This window comes from Pholcus phalangioides, unplaced genomic scaffold, assembly GCF_987345545.1.
Source record: "Pholcus phalangioides strain wild (caught in Gottingen) unplaced genomic scaffold, Ppha-v1.0 ptg000009l_1, whole genome shotgun sequence".
Lineage (NCBI taxonomy): Eukaryota > Metazoa > Arthropoda > Arachnida > Araneae > Pholcidae > Pholcus > Pholcus phalangioides.
Window position 1 is genome coordinate 10,000,001 of NW_028301602.1, and position 21,941 is coordinate 10,021,941.

Here is a 21,941-nt window from a genome sequence, read left to right on the forward strand (position 1 = left end):
AACCCAGGGCAACTTTTGCGGAGCATATAAGAGCTAATTCTATTTCTTCTAGATCAAAATATGAATAAAAGACGCAGATGAAATAAATTTGAACATACTTATTCTAACGCATATTACATTTAACATTACTTTCTGCATCGTGATTCAAAATAATAGAATATTTTTTCTATATTGCTTTAAGGGCATTATAAAATTCTCAAACGTTGCAATTTGGCTTAGCGGATCGGAACACCATTTGTGCACCATTGCTTCAAAGTTATGCTATTATTGAAAAAATAGAAAGTACTGTATTAAAATGTATTATATACACATGAAGGTCTTCCCCTCCTATCAGTAAGAAATAAGACAAGAATCTGGAAATGTACAGAAAAGGATAGTGACAAATTTTATTTTTTTATTTCAATACAAGCATCGAACATCACCATGATATCGCACAATATACACAATTAACTACAACTATTTTACAAACATATTTTCTTCAAATAAATAAAATGGTCTCGTCTCTATTCGCGTAACTCATTATGATTCTTTCTTCCAATTATATAAAGCAATAGTATACATTACATACATACATACAATCAGTTTTTTTTTTTTTTGTAATCCGGATACCGAAATTGGAAAATTAGTATGTGTATCGTTAAATATTTGAATGGAATTTAAATTAAAAAATTTGTTTCAATTTCGGAAATTTCAGGTTTTGTATGGTTCCATTGATTTATTTTTCTATAGAAATAATTTGAAAAAAATATAATTGGCTAATCTTAAGCCGTGTTTGTGAGACATGGTGCGACATAGTGTAATATACCAAAAGAAGACGTTATTCCTTAACATGTGATATACAATATTAAAATGACCATGGTATCTTGAGTTAAAAATCAAGGAAAGTTCAGACTTCATCACCAATTCGCAATATTAACACTTGCTTTTGCGAAAAAGCCGGACTGTTTAGGAAGCTAAGGCGTCTTAACAGGTTCGGTGGGAGGGGGGGGGGAGCACTGAACAAAACTGTTTTGATAAAGACTTGAGGTCAGAGTTGTATTTTAGAAAGAGAGTCTATATACCAGAAAGCAAATAAAAATAAAGCTAATAAAATAAAGAACAATTAAAATTATGACAAAAGAAGTAGTTTCAGAATAAACTGGGGGGGGGGGGATCAGAATCCATGAGGAAAGCAATTTTAGATATAATGAGAAAATTTTCAGAAATAATGGAAAAAAATCAAAATAAATGGAAAAATCAGAATATGTAAGAAAAAGAATAAATGGGCAAAAATCGGAATTAATGGAAAAAATTAGAATTAACAGACGAAAATCAGGATTAATGGACGAAAATCGGGATTAATGGACGAAAATCAGGATTAACAGACGAAAATCAGGATTAATAAACGAAAATTAGGATTATTGGGGAAAAAACAGAATTAATTCTAAAACTCAGAATTGATGAAAAAATTTCAGAACTAATAGTAAATTTCAGAAACAACGGAAAGGAAAATCAGAGTTAATGGGAAAATCAGAATTTATGGAAAAAATTAAAATTAATTTTGAAAAAATAAGAATTCAACGGGAAGGAAATTCATTATTAATATAGAAAAATTCAAAACTAATAGGAAAAGAAACACAAAAGTGATGAATTAATTTCTGAATGATCAAAAATTCAAAATAAATTTCTGAACAATAATTTTAAAATGGATGAAAATTCAGAATTCAGGAAAAGTGATTTCAGTTTTTAACAATTTCTCAATTGAGGGAGCTCCCGCTTGACTCAGGTCACTGGGCCCAGGCCCCGTTAGCCACCCGTTAAAACGCCACCACTTGGGAGATAGCACAGGCCTATTTTTTGTACCGAATGGATCTTGACATTAGGAGCCATTTACCGTAACAGTATTGCAGGCAGCAAAAGTTACATGACTAAATTAATGTAAAAAAATCAGAATATTAAAGAGTATTTTGTTTTCATTATATACGCATTACTCTTCATACTAGCAATCAGTAATAAGTTATTTAATTGAAAATATAATTGTGAGGAAAAGAAATGGATACTTTCATCCGTGCAATATAAAATACGTGAGTACACCAGTATATTACTTAACACAATTCTTTTAACAGTAATTATCTTTACTTATAACTTTTCATCATAATCATTTCTGTGTCAGAAAATTATACGGTTGGAATATTTGGAAATTTTAAACTAGTCTTCAATTTTGAAATAAGAAAAATTTATATTCAAAGGCTCGTAAATTAAATTTAAATTTGTTTATTGTAAAAATCATGCTTTATCCCTTTGAAGGGCAGACATTTTTCCAAAAAACCCATAGAAAACAATGTAAACAGATAGTCCCGCTACGGGGACAGCGAGCCGGAAGGGGTTAAACCATAGTTTCCCAAATTTTTTGTTCCATCGCCCCCTTCTTTAGAATTCTTTTTTCTCTCATCGCCCCCCGGCAACAATTTACCCATAGAATCCTGTGTTATACTCGCAGCTTGTATCGCTCCCCTGGACTAGTCCATCGCCTACCAGATAGCGATATTATTGCCCACTTTGGGAGACACTAGGTTAAACCATGAAAAATCCAGACAGTTCCTTGTGATATTCTTAAAAAATATCGGACACGAGTTAATTTATAATTGTACATAAAAAATAGATATTTCATTTCTTTCTTTCAAGATTTTCATTTGGATCAGAAGTTCTCATAATATACAGTGTACTCGTGCTCTCCCCACTACTACTATTAGTAATAGTTAGAGCCCGGAAGATCTTGCAAAATGCCATACATGACTTTTTTTTGCCTATTTTCAAACTTTTTTCGTAAAAATGTGTTTTTTTTTTAAATTTTCCCTGCCGTAAATTGCCCATTTAAATATTGTTTTATGTTTATTCGTGAATTTTAGAGGCCTTATTCAGTAGTACTTAGATATCTTAGGACTGGGAACTCCAAAAGAATTTATGTTTAAAGTTTTCAGCGGTTATAGTACGAATTAAGGGTCTAGGTTTCAATTGCCATCAAAATAATAGGGTTTGAATTTTCATGTTCCCGCTGATTGGCCGATTACCCTCAGTGAGATTTTCATTATTGTAGGTGATGGTGGGGGATTTTCAAACTTTTCAAATGTTATTCAAGTAATCAGTAATATCATATTTAAAAATTATGTACATTTTGTTTTAAGAAATTGGAAGAGCTAACAAAAATGTGCTGATTGGTGAGGTAGGAAAGAAAGCGTTCTTACTAGCGTCCTCTGCTGTTGACTTGAAATATTAATTTCGGAATTGATGCGTAATTTGTAGGAATAGTTCTATCGCTTTTTTGGAAAAAATTGTGTTGCAAGTTATTATTTTGATGAAATTTATTACTGATAAATTCAATCATACAGAAATTTGATCCAGTCAAAAAAAATACCGGTTAATACATTTTCATTTTATTTTGTCGTGGTGGACAGATTTTAAATTTCGATTTTATGCATGTAAAAATAAATTATTTCCGATTTTCAGCGTCATCTATCTTTGGCTTCTTTAAATATAATTTTCTATTTTTACATGTATAACCATATTTTTTTTTAACTTCTATCGGTTTTTCAAACGAGAAATCTATTTCTCATTAATTTAAAAAATTTTTGTTGATTATTTTGGTAAGTTGTGCCCACTTATAAAACAATCGGATACAGCGAAATATCGGTTAATACGATGTTTTTTCTGCCTTAATGAATCAGACCCATCAGAAAAACGTTAAGAAAAACTTGATGCGAATTGTAGTGAGTGCGTATTTCGTAGTGTTTATTTATTATATCTTTAATGCAAGAACCAGCCGAAAAGGAGGGGATAAATCTATTGCCTTTAAGGCATGTAAACATTTTGGTCAGGCATACATTTTTTATATGCCTGCAGTAGATTTAGTGAGCGCAAGCCAATTTTCGCACCCTTAACCACGTATAACTTTTAGTTACTTTTCCTTTTTCCCATTGATTATAAATACTTTTTTTAGTGCCTCTTTGCCTGCCTATTTTGACAATTTTTAGTGACCAAACTTCCGGGCTCTAGTAATAGTATTTGTACTCTCAGGAGTAGGTCTATGATTCTCGGAAAAGAAGTCTGCGTATGCTTAAACATATACAAATATCATTATAATCAGTAATAACATTTCATTTTTGTAACAAAACTTGAATATAAATATCATTTCTATAAATTCCAAGTACCATTAATTATAGACCTCTCTGGTAAAAAATTTCCAACATCGACGGAATAAATTCAGGTGAAGATACGCTGTCCGTATATCTTTCTAGTATTTTGAAAATTATTTCTCAGCTTGTAATTTTAATTTTTGTGAAAAGTAAACCATAATTATAACATAATAAAATAATATAAATGACAGTATCTCAATTTGAAATGAGGAACATATATTTTTTTTTCAAACAGGACCCGTTGTTGAAAATTTCCAGATAATCTACGCTCCCTTGTTATTTTTTTTGTAAATTTTCCATTTTGATTACTTAAATGAATTATACTGTGATTTAAGATTACAAATTGTTTCTTACTGTTCGTAACTTGGTCAATGATAATTTCAATTATTTTTCCCCTCAAACGCGTAAATTATTCATATAATATAATTTTTTTTTTTACCTGATGATGTTGAGAAAATTATATGTAATGATACTGATCTCGAAATAATGATGGTCAAAAAATGTATTTACATAATACAGTGTCAGAATGACACAAAAACATGACTATAATCACAGATTTCAAGTCTAATCATTCTTATTACCGATAACGAACGTAAGATGATCCACCTACGGTATGAGAAAGTAAGAATTTTTTTTCCATGTATATAGCAAATGATAAGGTACGTCTTTTCTCGTTTCCTCGGTCTTCACTGTCGATCAAGGATTTTGATTTGCGCACCCTTCGTTTGGTCAATTAGTCAGTGTCATTCTTTGGTGTGTAATGTGTGAGAAGAAAGGCCAAAGAGAGAGATATGCGGGAGAAATCAAAGACTCGAATGTAATAATATACATCATGATGTAACTAGGCTTCACGCCTCTGTGCAGTTCGGACTCCCAGGAACATAAATCCATTGGGTTGAATGATGCCTTGGTATTCGGCCTACATAGCCGATCCGTTTCAATTATAAGTACATTTACGACCTTATTTTTTTCGTGAGGTTCGTCAGCAGCGAGCGGATCATCGGAAGATTCGGTTGACCCTCTTATTTTTCGGTTAACCTCGTCAATGTTTCCGCCGCTAACTGTTCCTGCTGCCTTTCTAGGCCATTCACCATGTTCTCGATGTTCTTCAAGTCACTAGAGGATGATACGGATGACGGGCCGACCGATCCGTCGGAACTGCCGCATTCCGATCCGTGTGGCGACACTGCGCTGAGTTTACCGAGTGATAAGTGGTTGAGAGGATGGTGTCCAGAAGTAGGAACGATTCCTACGTTTTCGTAAGGTGACGTCGACAGTGGCGACCTTGCTTCCGACACAGCGGGCACCGTCAGCGGTGTCGTCGTGGTCGACATGGAGCTTGTCGTCAGCGGTAGAGGGTACGGCGAGAACCTGTGCGACTTGACTTTGCTGCTGTTGAGTAGGCCGCCCGCACTAGAATTGGTCGTCGATCCGCTCAGGGCGTCGACCGAGAGTCCGGAGCTGATCCCGGGGTAACCGTGGAACATTGGATGGCCGGAGGCCGCTAGTGCCAGCTGAGCGTTCAACAGAAGGTTATGGCCCATCGAGAAAGACGAATTGTTCGTCTGAGAGCCCAGCGAGCTCTGGGCGAGGTGGGAAGCCGAAAAAGCCCCGGACGACGGCGATGTCGGATGGCTGGCGGATGACGTGAACAGAGACAGAGGTAGCGGATGACTAGGTCCGGAGCCACAGGACACCGCGTTGGGCAAGAACAGCTGGGAAAGGGGCAAATGTCCCATGCTGGAGGAGTAGAGGGCCGGCGGATATAGGTAGGGCAAGAGATGCGGATGAGGCATCGCGGGCCCGACTGTAACGTTTGGCTGTCCGTTTTTGGAAGACCCAATTAATCCGCCGTCGGACGTCCGATCGGTCTTTGGCGATCCGTTCTGTTCGAGCCTCGATGAAGGAGACGACTTGCCCATGCTTTCGTCTCCACTCTCATCACGACCACAGCCATTCTGTCGATGTTCAATGGAATCCCCTGTGAATAAACGAATGTTTTATTATAAGAGAAACATCATCATAAACCTAACACTTTTATTACATACAGGTAAATACAGTAGACGCGCTTATATTAGAATATCACGGATAATGTTATCATTTGGGTATTGTTATCACTTTCGCAAGTACGGAACGGACAAATATCATAACATCAGAAAAAATTCGTAAAAAATTTATCAGGACTTCGATTTATGTTATTGATTTTTTTGTCGAAAATTTTTTTTCTCGACACGTTAAATTATCCACACGTTCGTTAAGGACAAAGAAGATATTCGCTCATTATGGACGAAGGAAATACCTCGTTCATCGTGGATCTGTCATAAATATCGTTCATTATGAAAAAATATTGCATAAACATATAACTTTAAATGCGGCATATCTCATCCATTATAGGCGTAGAAAATATTTTGTCCAATTAAAAATACGGAGATATCTTGTTCAATGACAAGGAAAAGGTCTTCTCCAATATGGACATGAAAAATTTCTCGTTCATTATGAACATGGTGGAATGCACTCTTGCATATTTTGAAGCTAAGGTTGAACCAGATATTTTTCCCTATAAGCCATCGTAGTTTTTCTCAAAGTTTGCGCTTCGGCTCCAAGGGGCGTCGACAACCTTTTTCAGGGATGTCGCGGTGAGCTTGAGATGAGCACTAGCGTTTGAAATAGTTCTTTCGTGAGTGAAAATATCTACCAAATTACTCCGGGGAGCCGCAGATGAACAAAAATTTGGGCAAGGGATCTACGGGGTGACAAAAGTTTGAGAACCACTGAGTTATCCTAATCAACCTGCAAGATCATGGTAGGAAGTCAGAAGGCTCTCTTATTGACAAAAAAAATTCCTTTTTCAGGTTCAGAATGTCTTATTCGGGCCGTGATAGCCGCTATGATCCATGTTACGTGTAGCGTTGATTTTGCAATGGCTTTCGTAGAGTGAAGTGTAAAGTTAAAACATATATCTTTCTTCGGTTCTTGGTCAGTTTGTTTCAGATGACCACATTCACAGTTTCTCGGCCAGAAGACTTTCACAGAAGATCTACGGTACGTACCGTCTATTTAAAAAAAATATCATTCATAATTCGTGATGAAGGTCCAGGGGTAAAACCACTTTACAGCAACTTTTTCGAAAATGAGACAGCGGTGCCGTCTTGTAGCATTCAAGGCTAATGTATCATCACATCCACATCCTGGTGTAGGGCCCCCTAGGCTGGGATCTTTATCCGGAACTCCAGAACTAAATTTTCACCAGACCCTCCATAGTGAATTTATTGCGTGGAAGAACAAAAAAAAAATGGGAACCGTCTCGGATCCCAGGGCTGGAGCTCTGTCAACCCCACTCTTTGAGAGAGCCGTAAGCACTATCCCCACGTGCATTCATTTTTAGGGTAGAAAAAATTTAAAGATAAAGTTTCGGCATACACTTGGGGGGGGGGGGACATTTTACTCCACTCATTCAAGAGTTTTATATTTAACTCTAGTCATTTTACTCCACTCCGTACAATTTATGAATAAAAAAAAAGGTGTTCATTCAAAGGAGGAAAAGAAAATCTTATTTTAAAACAATTGGAAATAAACGACACGATTTGACATTTTAAAATGCATTCTGTGGGAAAGGAAAACGGAGATGTCCTATTTCCATAAGTCCCGTTTTAAGAAAACGGGACGAATGGTCACCGCACTTACAGCCGGAATTTTTCGTCTATATTTAACAATCGGTTATTGTTATCAGAAACTCCATGGTCCGGTGTGATCACATCAAGCGGCGTGCACTGTAGATAGAGACAGGGTTTTCAAAGGCTTCAGAACGCTGAATAATTCATTTGACACATAATGTGTTCCCCCTCCGGGTACAGTTCCTGTTACAAATTACACTTTCCTCCTCCTCGGATAAGTTCCAGTGGAATTTCGTACCAGAAACAATCGCTCTCTGATCGTCGCAGACTCGAAACGATCTTTTCTCACACGCACAAAACGTTACCTCCTGACATTCAGGAGGAAGAGGGGGGTACGCCCGGAATAAAAACGTACATACGCAGCGATTGCTTATCGAGGCTCGTTCGTCAATGTCTCGAGTCAAACAACACTGTCTCTTGTTAGTTTATAAGAGTTTTCTAGAAGGGAGGTGGTTCCGAACCCGAGGAAAGGGAACGGTTCCAGATCACCCGGATCACAAGTAGAGATAAGGATTCTTGTCGCCAGCTTTGCTCTGGAAGATTTAAAGAAAATAAAGCGACAACCCTTACGTGTTTTTCTAGTTCCCGGGATCGCCACCTCTTGTCCCAGAAGTAGAAAAAAAAATTTAACCCGACGTTATCTTTTCTTATTTTTTTAGAGCATTAGCACTGCGCACAATGTTCGCGTGTTTTTGAGGTTTTTAAGCGCCATTAAGGACGGCGTACAAATACCGTACGCACATGTATTCTCCCGACGATCAATCGTTTAGATTACGTTTTCTCGGCTTCACTTCCCATTCGAGTATTCTTAGCCTCTTTCCCATGCTGACGGAGAGCTACGTGAAATGTCTGAATGCAAGGCATTAATCGTGGATTCAAGGGCGGCTGGAGCTCACATGCCACCCGGGTGCAAAGACTCGTGTGCACCTCCCCTCCTAACCTCCTAAGATGACCCTGGCGGCAGTGGCGTCTTAGCGAGCTACAGACGGGTGGCAAATCTGAAAAATTAGTGGCTGCGAAAGTAAAATGGGAAAAGGGTGGCAAAACCATAAATCCACCACTGCCTAGAGAGTCTGAGTGACCAGTTCATTGAGTGACCAAACGAGTGACCTAGACAGTTTATAAGCATGTGAGTGAAGTGTGTAAGCATGTGAATTGTGCAATCATCTGAATGACCAAAAGAGTGACTTAGAGCACCCCCCCCCCCCCCCGGATCCGCGCATGCTTGAGCTGCCCCTGCCAGGATGTATATGGATTCAACTTACCGTCCTTGTTGCAGGATAGCGACGCAACGGCAGCTTGAAGATCGGCAGTTCCTCCGACGTCGACTTTCTCATCGTCGTCGCTCGAATCATCTGCCATGTCTGAGGACATCGTCACGCCGCCACCGCTTGACGCGTGTGGATGTGCCGCCGGTAGGTGCTGCTGGTGTTGCTGGTGGTGATGTCCGTGGGATTGAGACGACTGCTGCTGGTTTAGGAGCATCGCTTGACGCCTGGATTGGAATTGTACTTTACTACAACGCACCAGAACAAGAAAGAAAAGAGAGAGAAAAACAAAATGACGACATGCAAATATATAGGGAGAAAAAATATCGCTACGATATATACCAGAAAAAAACTCATGTGCGTGGATCCCGTTAAAGTTATTCAGAATTTTTATACTGTGAGTGCAATGAATCAATCACTGATGTATAAACAAAAGATTGTCGGAGGAAGTAAACCTTGAATGTAACTCATCAAACTTTCATAGAAGATTATACCTAAAGATTATTAGTAAAATAATTGATGTTTGCTAACTTGGTTTTAGACCTTGATGTGCCTAGAGGTGAATATGCAATTTTTGGTGAAAACTGTGCCTAAAATTTTCACCTTTTTGGTGAAAATGCCTAAATTTATGAACAGAAACGGCTATTTCGTAAACCGTAACATCATTGTTGCCATTTTTGCATAGCAACTTGTTCCCATGCACCAAAGAGAAGCTACTTAGGTGCCATAGCGCCAGAAATCACCGGATCGGGGACCACCGATATTCAACTTCGTTAATATCTAGTCAATAATGGAAATGCAAGATACGAATTATTTCGTCGAACCTAAACTTTGAGAATGCTTCACCAATTAGGAAGATTGAAAATATCTCATTAGGCCTACTTGATATGGAAGTTATCTTGTTCACCACTAACCCGGAAAATTCTTATTTAACCTTAAATTTGGAAACATCTCATTCCTAGAAAATTTGTCGTCCATTATGGACAAAAAATAAAAGAATAAATAATAAAACGTTCATTGCGGAAGAAGAAAAAAATCTCGTTTATTTAATGGCCAAGGAAAATATCTCGTTCATTATGGATCTAGCAGAAATATCGTCTATTATGAAAACAAATTTCATCAACGCGATCTTTAAATATATCTCGTCCGCTATGAATATGAAGATACATACAATATGGACAGGGGAAAAAGTCTTCTCCATTATGGACGTGAAAAATTTCTCGTTTATTATGAACATTGAAAATTTCCCATCAATATTGAACATGTAGGTCTTCTTGCTCATAAAGAAGTGTAAAAATTCGGAAAAATCTCATCTAAGGTGAAATTAGGAAATTTCTCGTCTTTTCTAAAATTTAGAAATTTCTCGAAAACCTTAAAAAAATATTTCATAAAAATTTCAAAATTTCTCATCTTTCTTGAACTTTAGAAATTCTTCCTCTGTCTTGAAATTCAAGAATTTCTCATCTTTTTAAAAATGCAGACATTTCTCATCTTTTTAAAAATGCAGAAATTTCTCTTTTTTTTAAATCAGAAATTTCTTCTCTTTCATGAAATTTAGAAATTTCTCATCTGTTTGAAACATCATAAATCTCTCATCTGTTTGAAACATCATAAATCTCTCATCTGTTTTAAACATCATAAATCTCTCATCTTTTCTTAAAACTCACAAATTTCTCATCTTTTTTAAAATTCACAAATTCCTCATCTTTTTTTAAAACTCATAAATTTTACCTCATTTATAAAATTTAGAAATTTCTCATCTAACTTCATCCAAATTCTCATCTATCATAGAACTAGAAAATATCTTGTCTATTACAAACAAGAAAGATATCTCATCCAACTAGATCTTTTATTAAATCCGCATCTACGACAGACTCAAAAAATATCACTTTCATGATATACGTAAGATTCCTCATCTATTACAGACTTTAGAAATACAGTGAAACCTCGATATAACGATATTCCTCGGACCAAGAAAAAATATTGTTGTAAAGGGATTATCGTCAGATCGAGAGGTAAAATTATCACGTGTCATGAAATTTATGGTATAGTTGTCATCTCTTATAAATCGGCATCCGAAACATCGGAAAATGCGCTTTTATGCATTTAACATCGTAATTGATTAGTTGATCAATGAAATTCAGTTGCACGCATTGCCCCTGTGAAGTTGCTTACCGCATTGCACTTCTGTGTTTACACAAAAAGTAGCAATAGCACTAACATCTTAGTGCTATCGGTGATGCTGTGGAGCAAGCATATTATCGATGTTATTAGGCAGGCGCCTTAAGCAGGACCGTCTTAAGCTTAAGAGCATCATGGGCCCCCGAGCCAAGTGGTTTTTCGGAGACCCTACCTGGTAAATTCTAAAAAACTTCAACCGGATCTCAATTTGTGAGACCCTTTCTTCTCGTGAGACCCCCGGGCAGTGCCCGGGTGGGCCCCCATACTTTAAGACGGCACTGACCTTAAAAAGAACGAAAACAAGTGCCGAAGTTAAAGTCAAATTCGAAACGAAATTGTGCAAGTCATTAAAAAAAAATATCTTGCAGCGGTTTTTCAAAAAAATCTCCTAAAACAACTCTATAGATTGATATATCTTAATAAAGGATACCGTTGTATCGAGAGGAGGGCTATGGGAAATTCCAAACAAGAATTTAAAAAATATATCGTTGTATAGAGATTTATCGTTATATCGAGTATCGTTGTAGTGAGGTTTCACTGTCCTTCGTATACGCTGAAAAAAAAAATCTGGGAAAAGTCCATTTTCTGGGATTCGAAGGATCCTAGATTTTTACTAGACACTGATTTTCATGGAAAATCGGAATTTCCAAGATACGAAGTAAATGTCTTTTTGAAGAATCGTCGAGAAACACAATGTGCAATAGGAAAAATCCTTTTCTATAAAACCATAACCGAAAGAGTTTCGGTCAACATTTCGCTTCAAAAAACATCGAGGAAAAAAGTTTTTTTCCCACTCATTTTTATTTGCATAGTGATCGGAAAGGAAAAGGGGAAGAAAGTAAAGGAATATTTTCCTACGAACGGCGCCGTGTTTAAGAGATAAGTCAATACAAGTACCGTAGCTGGTACTCAAATGTGTGCATTTTGTACCTTTTCAAGTAAAAAATTCATGCAATTGCCATCGATTTCATTTTTCTTCGGTATTAGATTACGAATTTTTGTAATTTCTTTGTTCATAATGCAGTTAAACTCGGTAATGACGACAATGTAGACTCTACGAAATTTTGGCGTTGTAACCGAGTTTGTGATTTTCAAGACCTTTTAAGTATGAAAAATATTATCAGATAAAATCAAAAAGTTGTTTTTTTTTTTCATAATTAGGGGTGACCATATTTAATCAATCAGAGAAAGTACAGGAAATCGGGATCATAAATACGGGACATCGCCAATTCTTGCTGAAAACGTTGCCAACTGTCGTCCGAATCGCCAATTATTTTCCTTATAAATAGCTCTTGGAGAGAAATTCAGTGCTACAGCAAGTCTGCAGTGATTTAAAATGTATTTCACAGGCGAAAAATTGAATACACATGGACAGAGCCGATCATCAGCATTACAGGACCCCGGGGCAAAGCAAAGCAATTTTTCTCAGGCCTACCTAAGTTGTTAAAAATATCCGATAATCAAGTTACATATTCACTGTCGCCCTTTCTGCACTTGAAGCTCCCAGGCCGTGCCAAGGTGGCCCATACGTTGAGGCACCAGTGTGAACGATGCAAATATGTGATTGATATTCATTTTTATAGTCGTGATTATCACGGATAGTCATGACTATTTTGACTACCCGCGGTCTTTGTGTTTTCATTGACTTTATAACCAAGGTTCATTAACATTATTCTCTACAGGAATTAGTCGCAACCATCAACTATTGACGTTACAAGCGAGGTCGTTATCACCGAGTTCAACTGTATTTAAAAAAAATTCAGTAAAATACAATATTGCAAATTTTTCAAATTGTTAAAATTTTTTTTCGTTGTTTTTAACACAAAAATTTCAGAAACGTATAAATGTGTTTTAGACCAACATTGTGAAAAATTATATTCAGAAGAAATAGTCTGAAACAGTTTGAAAGGAAATGCAATAACGGAACTAATGAAATCTGAATAAAGAAGTTGTGAAAAAACAAAAATTTTAGTGGAATAAATTTTTTCTGAAAATAAATTTTTTTCTGAAAAAAGAAATTTTTCAACTATAGTTATTTCGGATATAAGAGGTTCTACAGTGGATCCCTCTTAGAACATTTTTCAAAAAACCATCCTGAAAAATGTTATAAGCGGGAACATTCCATAGCTGGAACGTTTAAAGCGGGATCCACTGTACGTGGTTTTCGAGGAAAACCAAATTCAAATTTAAAGAATTCCTAATTTTAATTTTATACACACCAGTGTTGACCACTTGTTATGGACAATTAATTCATTCTCTACTAACCGAGTTTCGGGTTGTCCGAGGTACTTTTCATAGATCCATTTCAAAAATTAGAATGTAGTGAAAGAAGGGCAATCGTCCTTTAGGAGAGTGCTGGCCACTCCATTGACTTCATAAAACCGTGTCGCGGGCCACTTGAGTGATCCGGAAATGTGCCGGGAGTAACACAAGTCATGTCGAACTGCACAGAGAACTGTCAAATGCTTTGAAACTGTGCCGCAGGTCAGTTTGGTAATCTATAAATCTGTTGTGAGTTGGTTTAGTGATCTGGGACTGTGCCGCGGATAACATGAGTGATGTGGAACTGGACCACGAAATTACGTGCTCTGTAACTTGCCCTCAAGTGACCGGCAAATAGGTCGCGGGCCATTTTAAAAGATCAGAATGTCCCACGGGCCACTTAAGCGATATGAAACTGCAACGCGGATCACTTAAGAGGTCTGAAAAAGTGCCGCGGGATGCTTGAGTGCTCTGAAATTATACCGCCGGTCACTCAAGCGATCTGTAAATATGACGTGCACCGCGCGTTACTTAGAACTGATCTGTAAAATTATTCCCTGGACGGATCATGCTGATCCCTTGCGAATACGTGAATATACATGTTATTATAAAAAAACTTGGTTCATTTTTACAAAGTAAGGTTTGAGGTCGCGAAGCAACATCAGATGAATTCGAGGGCTACATTTGGCCCGTGGGTCATGAGTTGAGTATGTATGCTGTGAAATGACGTGCTGAACGCCAAGCTGATTTAGAGAATACCGCAGCGTGTAAAAAAGATCCAAGGGTTGTGAATGTTTCACTATTAGAAAGAAAGATATCGCACGAGCACCATGGTTCCCTCCCCCCCCCCCACCTCAAGCATATAAAGAAGGTGGTTCTTAACCTTTTTTCAGCCGCGACCCATGGAACTGTTTGTTCTCCGAAAATGGTGAAACCAGTGACGCAATAAGCGCTCTTATAGCAGGCTGTAGTGCAGAGGTCTTCAACCTTTTGCTGGTCACGAGCACTTACCCGTACCCATCATCGAAAGCAGAGCACTCTCACGGCAAGTTTGGCATTCGTATGCGTGAAACTGGGATGATTTTAACCCTTGAATAAAGTTTACCCAAGGTGTTCAATTAGGGTGTTAATGTGGTGCTCGCGAGAACGATATCGGACACGAGCACCGGAAATTGTACGAACCATCTCGAAAGCCTCTGCGAATCGCTTAATTAATTACCATTTATTTAACCAAATCATATAATTTTTTTTTATAATTTATAAAAATATGTTTAATATTAATTAAATTTAAATAAAACTTATACATAAAAATAACAAAATGGAAATTTATGTATTGCAAAAGATTAAAAACGTAAAGTATAAATCAATTGCCATACAATAGAAAAGAGAAATCCACACACTCAAAAATCCACCGACAGATGGCGCTACACTTCTGTTCAAAGAATACTTTTCTTGGATTTTTTTACGAAATTTTGCTGGATTTATGAAATTTTATTTACAGACATGAATATTTTTGTTTCCTATTACAATTTTCTAGAAAAGAGAAACTTTATTTATTTAATTTGGCGATAGACGAGTAGGCTACTATTACATAAATTATCTGACTCCCCAGGTTTCGGTCCTCTCGTCGCTATTATTTTTGATTTATGTAAACGATCTTCCTAATTCCATCAATTGCATATCAGACTCTTTGCAGACGATTGCGTCATCTACCAAGCAGTGCACAACGCAGGGACGTAGCCAGGACGTCGGGGGGGGGGGGGGACCGCTTTCATTTCGTCAGGAACCAAAGTGACAGAACAATAGATTTGGCCATCTTTTTCCATTTTTCGCTCATTTTCTCACATTTCCGGGGGGGGGGGGACCAGACCCCCCAAGGTCCCCCCCGCCCCCGCTACGCCCTTGGCACAACGAATCCGACCAAGTATCCCTCCAAAACAATCTCAACATTATATCGGAAGGGTTAGTTAGATAGATAGAACCGCTCACAATCCCGGAATGATGCGAAGCAACTTACTTCCGTTTCCTCAAAAGAGGCAGAGTTGTGTCGTAAACGTTAGCAAACATTTATAGTGGTGGCTCCCCTTGCTCCGCGCTCGAAAGTATCGGATCACTCGCGTCGTTCGCCCTATGAAGACAGCCATCAACTCGATGCAACGTACAAGCCATTTGACTAAAATGGATAGCTGAACCCAATAACTAGGGATAAAAATTGCACGTGCGCCCAGTGACACATAAGGCCCGGAGACCGCAGCCTGGGATTTCGAAAAAAGTGTAGAAAAGACCTGTGGGCAAGAAAGAAGATGGCATGTTGAAGTGGGAGAGATTTGAGAATGGTCTAAATACACAATGTATACAAAAAATATATACAGCGTGTCCACTGTGACGGGAAACGAAGAAACAAAGCCTCCGTCCACAGTGCTGGGCAGTTTTGTTTCTCTTTCCTTTTACAAAATATGCAATAACAAACACAGAAAACACACGGAGCCTCCACTGCGTCGGGAATAATCAAACAGAGCCTCCGTTAACAGTGCTGGGCATTCACATTTGAATATCTGAATGGTGCTCGTCCTTGCAATCCCCTTAATTCTTCAAAAACAGTTTTCATGAAACTTACTCGCAAAAGACTTCCCTCTCGATTCTTCTTCACTCTATAAATAATTCTCTAATATATCAACGAGGTTTCCTATTATAAACATCTGGGTGTAATTATTATTGCCGACCTCCGTTGGAACCTCCATGTTGATTACGTTTTTCATAAAAGTGTCTCTTTTTTCTTCTTTTTTCTTCATCGAAACCTTAAAACCTCCATCCGCCACATCCGACATCTCTGCTTTCAAACATATATCCTTCCTGTACTCTCATATGCATGTGAAATCTGGGACCACCGTACTCTCTCCAATATAGACAAACTAGAATCTATTCAAAATAAATCCGCCCGTTTCATTCTTACTTGTTGGTCATCCTCTGCCTCCGTCACTGAACTCAATATCCAACCGCTTTCCACTCCGTAGACATATCTCTCGATTAACTTTTCTTTTCGAAATCCTTCATGGCTATTTTCATATCGACACTTCCAATTTTCTATAACTCCAGCTTCATGCTTTTTTCCCAAAAGAATTAACCATTAATATAAATTTATTTTTTATTTATTTATTTAGTAAAGCACCAGAAGGCGTATAAAGCGCTTACGAAGACAAAACCCACAAAGACAAAAAATTTCGAAGGGGAAACACTTTGTAAACGGAGCAAGGTCAAAGTCAGCAACGATTGAAGCGAATCTTGAGCATGATGAGCACGCTAGGTCTGATGTCATTCTATTCCATATTCTGGCTGATCTGCTTCTGAAGCCGTGGAAGAAGCAGTCTCTTCTGGCCATCGGGATCTGTATTTGATATGGGTGCTTCCGCAGGTTAACCTGGCGGTTAGTGATGACAAAAAATGGGACGCCCGATGGTAAACATATCATGTTATGGACCGTTTTATAACACATTTTCAAGTCGGAAACAATTCTGCGCCATTCTGGGGAATGTAGACCAAGAACTCCAATTCGAAACTCATCTTTGTACACATCCACAGATTGTTTCAAATTTAGTTTCTTTCCTGTAACAATAACCGATTGGAACAACCTCCCACCAAACATTATTGATTGTACAACAGTTCCCGATTACTTTTGTAACATTAACCATCTTTTCTGTCAAACTTCACCACCGCATTCCCTTGTATAGGCTTTAGCCAAGAAATATTGAATAAATACATTTTATTTAGGAAAAGGAAAAAAAAGGTAGAAATATACATATATATATTTTAAATATGAATGAAATTTTTATATATAATAAGTGAAACTCACTTTTTTTCTCTTTTACCAGCACCAGTGTCTCTGAAACCTTTGGCGAATGGATTATTGTCGATCTTTAATTGAGTGATCTGTAATGAAATCGATCCATTCATTGATCAGTGATACACAAATTAAAAATTGATAGTATTATTTACTTCCCATAATATTAATCAGTTTTAGAACATCATATGCAACGCACACATTATAATTCAATCTGGTGATTACAAAAAATACATTATCTCCATCATAATAAACTCAACATTACAGATAACCTCCGATCTGCAAATGTGCTGCGGATCACTGAAGTGGTCTGAGAATGTGCCGCTTAGCTAGGTCCCGTACGGGAACAACTGCGGCTGGCTAGCTCTCAAGAGCTGGGGTAGCCAGTTGGTGGACCCAAACAATGTGTCGCTTGGTTCCTTTTTACAAAATTAGATTGGAGTTCGCGTTCCACATCAGATGACTCGAGGGCCACTCGTCATGGGTTGAGCATGTATGGTTAAGTTCAGTGTTTTCAACAGCCGGGCAGCGACCTGATACCGGGCCCAGACATCAGTCAAACCGGACAGTGAATGGTTCACTGTTTCATTTTTATCTATTTATTTCAGACTAGTCATGTGTATGACCGAGCTTTTCCCTCACAAAAACGAACCCAACCTTGCCGTGGGCTTCCAAAGGTTGGGAACCATCAGTCTAATTGATCGTGGCTGGGAATGAAGAACTATTTGGGGTTGCTGGTACACCGTCTGGTCCATGTAAGTTTTTCTCACCCAGTCGTTTCTTTTGTTGCATTCTATATACCTTAGCAAAACAAGCCTAAATTTTAGGATGCCAAACAAGCGCTGCAGATTGATTAACAGGGCTGCAACTAGATGCAACGTCAGTCGTAAGGGAAGGGGGGCAAGCATGCATTTTGGCACTGCCTTTATAATGTTGAAGGAGAATTTTTAAAAGTTGAAACTTGTACTCTCCCCTTATGGTTTGGCGCCCGTGCACCAGACCACCTGATCCCCTCTAGTTGCAGCCCTATCGGATAATCAGTTATTATATATATTAGTGTAAAAAAAATCACACGTTCTAATAAAATCAATTCTATAATTATGTCGTAACCAATTGCATTACCCACTGGAGACACGACCCTGCGTTCCTTATTTCACGCACTGTGGTTTGAGGCGCATTGAAGTAGTCCGGACCAAAGACTTGAACCAGAGCCCGTAAGAACTAAAGGCTAAAAACCTATCGGGTTATCGGGAATCATCCAGTTAAGATAGGAAAGTGAAGGCGGTACTTTTACGAGTACCGCTATCGGCAATATATTCATGCATGTCACAGAACATGGAAAAAAAATCCGAAAAGTATGTTGTTCAAATGATATAAAAAAAAATCACGATTCGCAATACGTTTTACACTTTACAACAAGATGACACTCAGTATAACGTCAATAAGAAATATAAATCTATGCGCGATGGTTGGACGATTCTTATAATTTTTGATGATCGTTTTTATATTCGAATTTTACGCAATCGTTAAAGTGCGTATACATATTGTACGCACCGTATTGCGCGTTATATAAGAAAGAGATGGAAACACACAATTCACATTAGAAATCAGATCGCGTCGGAATCCGCAATCGACGACACGCTTTGTTGATGATAACAATGGAAGAAAATAAAATAACAAGAGAAAAATCCAAGATTTTTTTTTTCGGACAGAAACAACAATGGCGGAGATGAATGGAATAAAAAAAAAAGCCATCGATGCAAAACCAATGTTTATCGAAAACGACGGTAGCTGCTGTTGTAATCTGCGATTATTGCCATCGATAATGATCGTGACGATCACGATTCGAAATTCGTGTCTCGTACTGGATTTTTTTCCTATGAAAAACGTTTAAAATATAAAATCGTTCTAAGATCTTGTATTTCCCCGAAAAATAAATAAGTTATAACTATGTTATTATTTTTTTATCCGTTTTTTTCCTTCTATGATAATATTGATATCACACGGTTAATAATAACCATCCGATTAATAATTACATTTTTGAGCTTCCTGTTGCTCTTATAGTGGAGAGAAAGTCATCTGATATTTTCAGTTAACTATTATTATTATTATATTTCACGAAAACCTCGTCATGATCGTGACGAACGCTTTGCTTGCGGTAACATGCTATCGATGCGATCGCCATCTGTTTCTGATGACGCTTCTTTCATTTGAAATGAATTTACTGGACGACATTTGATTACGTGATATATTGAGAAGCTTTTTTTTCCAAAACGGAACGCGTCGATCCCGCTTATACCGTTCCCATTTAGAACGTTTTCCCGCTTGGTACGACTTATTTTGGTGGTACCAACTCTAAGTAATTCTCATTAAGATTTCTCGTTTAAAGCGTAGTCTCGTTTTACGTTTTTATGGCTGTTTTTTTTTTTGAAAAAAAAACGTTATAAGCGTGATCCACTCTTATTTCCACTTTTACTAAATTTACAGTAGAAGTAAAAGAAAACTTTTTTTCTCTGGGATACGTTTTCTTCACAAAAATAGAAAATAGCCCAACACGTAGCAGCATAAGGGAGCGGTATAAAAACATTTGACAACAGTTGATCAATCACTCCCATCAGTGTAAACCCTAAAGTGTTCAGAGATTGGTCGGAAGTTACCTCACGACCGGAAATCGAAGCTTCGAGACCAGTTGTTGACCAATCGTCTGCACTGACCAGATGGCAATCTCATCACTTGTTTGCTGTCTGATTTTCTCGCGAATAATCTCTACATGGCTAAAACGGGTATTAATCAACTCTAATCAGTACTCTTTGGGTTTTGAAATAGTTTTTTTGCCACCAGATTCGGTTACGCTAACCATCGGGACCCACAATTCTAGAAACCAAGATTGGCAACAATGCTACGCCGAACAACTAATTATGGAAAGTGACAAGTTCAAGACACTGAGGAGAAAAAAACAAAACGGGGGTGTACGTGAAAACCCCGATTTTTGCTTCCCTAATGAGGAAGAAAACATGTTGAAATATAGAAAAAAATGTGTTTTCCCCCCCTGATCCTGATTCCTCAAGCACCCTCTCTGGGAGAAAAAAAGGAGAAAACTCGGAAAAAAGGAATATATAAAACCAAAAAAGAAAGCAAAAAAAAAAAAAAATCTGTCATCTCAAACACCATTACACAAAAGTGTAGGAAGTAACACGAAACGCGATATCGCAATAACGAATTTCGAGAGCTCCCTACGCCATAGATATAGCGCGTGGATATATCGATCTCTACTGTGTATATTCTACATGTATTTTGTCTCTTGTGAGAAATAAAAAAGCGTAACAAGCTGGAATCAATTCCATTCTTGTTTTTTGTTCGTGGTTCTTATTTTAAAATGATGTCACGTGACTGTATGCAAAATCCCAAAAATAATTGACTCTTATTACGTATAAAAAAAATTGTTCCTTTTTGTATGTTTCTCCCTTCTGTTTTCTCGCGTCTGAAAATCAAAACTTCAATTTTTTTGTTTAAAACTATATGGTCCTATGTATATTTGAATATGCATGATTAATGCACGGTCAAAAATATATATTATACCAATTTTCTAAAATACCAAAAGAATAGTAGGCTACATCTTTTACTGTCATTTGAGTACAAGATATGTCTATTATAAGTGCAATAATATTTTATCTAGAAAGAGCTGATCCCTTGTTGTTTTGTCATTTTATGGGAACTGATGAAATTTTACGTGTTTAGAAATTTATAAAATCACACCAAAAATTGAGGAAATCGGAAATAAAATTCAAGATTACCATTACTCGACTTTGCTAAGCAAGATTTTTTTTTCTCACCAATTCAGATGTAGCCAGAGCTAAAAAGCGTGCTCGTATTGAAATGTGATAGTTTTATGTAATGCTGATTTTTTGCCATAAACATTAATTATATACGCTGTTTGTGTTACGTTTTATGTATTATGTCGAGTTTTTCGTTTTACGCCACCCGTGAGCAAAGGCGTATGCAGGCGGGGGACATAACCCCCCCCCCAAGCCGAATGAAACCTAATATTTCTGTAAAAATAAATAAAAAAATGAAACGATAGAAAGAAAACACTTTTAATATGTTATTTTGATCTATATGCCTGTTAATTTAAAAGCTTTTTTTGAAGTGGGGTAACTCAAAATGGTGGTAACTCAAAAGTGGGGTAACTCTTTCTCTGGGGGGGGGATTTTTGTGCCCCTCCAAAGGTGATCTGGCTTACGTCCTTACCTATGAGTGAGTGACGTTTGAACTTTTTTAATGCACCAAAAAACTTTGATAGATGGTTTAGTGCAAACTACACCTTTTCATGTCACTTGGTTGATTTATTATTAATTTTCAAAATGTGTTCACGAAAAAATGCGTCAGTCCAAAATGTGTCCCGTTCACCCTGCGTTTTGGCGGCAACTTACACTAATATAAGAACAAAATGTGATAACTGAAATAGACAAAGCCTTGTGGTCAATGCAACAATAAAAAAATAAAATCCACACTAACAAATGTTTAACATCAATGGAACATGTCAAGT

General features: G+C 37.4%; 1 protein-coding gene across 4 annotated transcripts in view; it reads right to left on the bottom strand.

Moving 5' to 3' along the window:
• Nucleotides 1-362: 362 nt before the first annotated feature.
• Nucleotides 363-21,941, bottom strand: part of LOC149081723 (uncharacterized) — a 102,535-nt gene continuing 80,956 nt past the window's right edge. For 2 of the 4 annotated variants that reach the window (XM_089237143.1, XM_089237141.1), the window contains 3 exons: nt 17,408-17,484; nt 9,112-9,341; nt 363-6,153 (listed from right to left, as the gene is read on the bottom strand). In XM_089237143.1, the coding sequence (XP_089093269.1) occupies nt 5,195-6,153; nt 9,112-9,341; nt 17,408-17,484 (1,266 nt within the window). In that variant the 3' untranslated portion in view covers nt 363-5,194. Of the gene's footprint in view, nt 6,154-9,111; nt 9,363-17,407; nt 17,485-21,941 lie in introns of all 4 variants that reach the window. The other 2 variants (XM_089237142.1, XM_089237140.1) reach the window with 1 other exon arrangement.